Here is a 3,298-nt window from a genome sequence, read left to right on the forward strand (position 1 = left end):
CACAATAAAAATTAATATATCTTTTTAGCAAAAATTTCCTATCACATGATTACATTTCTACCACACCATAGCATTTCATTCCTCTTTGAAAGAATCAATTTCTCATTAATATACTGTAGAATAGTAGAGGAAAAACAGTGGCTTAATAGCACTAACAATTTAAAATAACAAACCCATGCCTGTCTCTACAATGTTATCTTATATGGAAAAACAAGTCACACCCACTCCCCTGAACTTTGCTAAAAACAAGAAGATTGGGACTTTGTTTCAACAGAACAGTGCTCCCAAGCTGTAGAAGTAGGAAAGGATTAGTGATAAACATTTCTTAGCTTTGCTCAACACCAGAAGCAGAAGAAAAAACGAAAACTCGCCTCCTTCTGCATTCAAACTTTCAAACGTTTCTAAATGTAAATGTTACCAAAAGAATGAGGCAGAGGAACAGACTACTGAACAGATTTCAATTTCACAAGCCCAACAGAAGCCTGCTGGGAGAGAAGCCTCATGGACACAGTACATATTTCTAATGCTGAAGCTGAAAAATAATGTGAACCTGATTCTTCACTTTAAAACAAAACCACACCGCACTTCAGTGTCCTTCAGCATACTGTATTCTAAATTGACCTCCACATCGGAAGGAAAAAAAAACAAAACAAAAAAAAACAAGAGAAAGATACACTAGAAAATGAAACTACTTACCTTGGTCAGTGGACATGATGTCACATAGATTGATAATTAGCCTACTCTGGTTTGATAAGAAAATATCTGGCTTCACTCTTTTAAAGTTCATGTGATAGAATCTCACTCCTGGCTTTAAAGCCTGTGGTAGACTGGAGATCACACACATCAGCCAGGAGCTCTGACCGGAGCGCTTTAACTTCAAGGCATTCTTAGACCTCGCGGCTGAGAGACAACCTCATGCATAATATGCCACACCTCCCCAGAGGAAGGGCCGGCGCAGTGTTTTTCATGAGACCAAGTAGAGGAGGATGGAGGGACTGCTATTTATTACAGTAAACTAAACAACAACGGAGGCACATGGAAGTCTCAAACACACTACAAATACATTTGGGAATAGGATGGTTCAGAAACTAATTCCTTAACCATTAGTAATGGCCTAAAAAAGCTGACATGAACACAGTCTGTTTCCACTGTAACTGGGTACAGAAGTTACAGATTCAGGATTCACAGGCTTAAGATGTTACAGTATCATTTTGTGTGGCCTCAAATGTTATTTTACCACTTAGGACTTTCCATTTTAGCCCAGCTCGTGGATTTTGGTGAATCCATAGTGCAGAGTGAATAAATAATTCTCATGAAACTTCCTAAGGAAACCAAGTTCCATATGTAATTTCAGAACACTGTTTTACTGGTAAAATATTCATTATTTCTTTTTGTATATCTTATAAGCTTGTATCATTTCATCAGCACTTCAGGTCACTTGGATGGTACTGGAACATGCATGGCCTGTTCCCAGCTCCCCCAGAATTTGTATTTCTCACAAGCTCCCAGGGGTCACTGACACTGCTAGTCTGGGACTGTATTTCAGGGACCACACAAGGAGAACCACTGGCGCAGACACTTGCTTGTTTAAAGGGCGAACAACTCACTTCCCCGATGGCCTAAAACTCTGCTTCAATTGCACCTGCTTAGGAATTGCTTAAAGTCAGGGCAAGGGACAAGGCTTAGGATAAGGTATGAGGGAGGATTATGTGCAAATTCAAATGGGACGCACAGTTACTTCTACCTACTCATCAGGAAACAGGGTTACCAACTTGACAAGTATGTGTGTGTTTTTAATTTTATTTTTCAGTTACAGTATACATTCAATATTATTTTATATTTGTTTCAGGTGTACAGTCATCGTGGTTAGACAATCATATAGTTTACAAAGTGATCCCCCTGATATTTCCAGTGCCTATCAGGCACCATACATAGTTATTACAACATTATTGACTCTACTAGAGGCCAGGGCATGAAAATTCATGCACTCGGGGCGGGGGTGGGGGGTACCCCTCAGCCCGGCTAGCACCCTCACAATCCAGGACCCCTCAGGTAGAGTCCTTAGGCCTGGCATGAGATCAAGGCCAATCAGGGCTTTCCCTCCCCCAGCTGTGGGCAGCTGGCCCCATCCCCGCCACTGCTACTGCTTGCCATCTGTGCAGTGCTGCCCCCACCACCCCACCCCTGCTCCTGCCACTGGTGGCCTCCCTCTACAGGCAACAGGCTGGGGTGCGATGGTTTGGCTGGCCTGGGCCTCCCTCTGCGGGGCAATCGCTGGCCAGCACAAACCTGACACAGAGTTGTCGCCAGAGGCCTGGGCCTCCGTCTTTCTTTGCTTGGGGGCAGGGCCAGCAGGGGCAGTCTGACTACCTGATTGCACCTAACTGCTGGTCTGCCTGATTGCCCCTAACCACTCTGCCTGCATGCCTGATCGCGCCTAACCACTTGCTTGGGGGCAGGGCCAGCCCGGTGAGGGGCCATGGTGGTTCTGGTCTCTGGCTGTTCTGGTTGTTCCGCTTATGGTGGCTGGCCTTTTATTATGTAGGATTCCCTATGCTGGGCTTTACATTCCTGTGGCTATTTTCTAACCACCAATTTGTAGTTCATAATCCCTTTACCTTTTCCCCCCAGCCCACCAGCCCCTCTCCCCTCTGACCAGCATCAGCTTGTTCTATGATTCTTTTTGTATTTTGTTTGCTCGTTTATTTTGTTCTTTAGAGTCCACATATAAGTTAAAATCATATGGTATTTGTCTTTCTCTGACTTATTCTACTTAGCATAATACCGTCTAAGTCCACCTATGCTGTAGCAAATGGTAAGATTTCATTCTCATGGCTGAGTAACAGTCCATTGCATATATGTACCATAAGTTTTTATCCACTTTCCTATTCATGGGCACTTGGATTGCTTCCATATCTTGGCTATTGTAAATAACACTGTTTTGAACATAGGGTTGCATATATCTTTTCGATTTAGTGTTTTGGATTTCTTTGGACACATATCCAGAAGTGAAATTGCTGGTTCGTTATCAACTTCACCATTCTTAATAAATTTGTTTGCATATTAGGTATGAATAGATTTTTAAACTAATCTAAAAAGAATAAACATTGCCCTAACCGGTTTGGCTCAGTGGATAAAGCGTCAGCCTGCGGACTCAAGGGTTCCAGGTTCAATTCCGGTCAAGGGCATGTACCTTGGTTGCAGGCACATCCCCAGTAGGGAGTGTGCAGGAGGCAGCTGATCGATGTTTCTCTCTCATCCATGTTTCTAACTCTCTATCCCTCTCCCCTCCTCTCTG

At 43.4% G+C, this 3,298-nt stretch overlaps 1 protein-coding gene across 2 annotated transcripts in view; it reads right to left on the bottom strand.

The window, feature by feature from the left end:
* The window catches only part of FGD4 (FYVE, RhoGEF and PH domain containing 4), a 152,485-nt gene that overhangs the window by 104,406 nt on the left and 44,781 nt on the right, over positions 1–3,298 (bottom strand). The window contains exon 1 of one of the 2 annotated variants that reach the window (XM_015566608.1): positions 697–885. The exons of the other annotated variant lie outside the window; for it this stretch is intronic. Coding sequence (XP_015422094.1) covers positions 697–844 — 148 coding nt within the window. The 5' untranslated portion in view covers positions 845–885. Of the gene's footprint in view, positions 1–696; positions 886–3,298 lie in introns of those variants that run through there. 2 annotated transcript variants of the gene reach the window in all.

Source organism: Myotis davidii, unplaced genomic scaffold, assembly GCF_000327345.1.
Source record: "Myotis davidii unplaced genomic scaffold, ASM32734v1 scaffold902, whole genome shotgun sequence".
Taxonomy (NCBI): Eukaryota; Metazoa; Chordata; class Mammalia; order Chiroptera; family Vespertilionidae; genus Myotis; species Myotis davidii.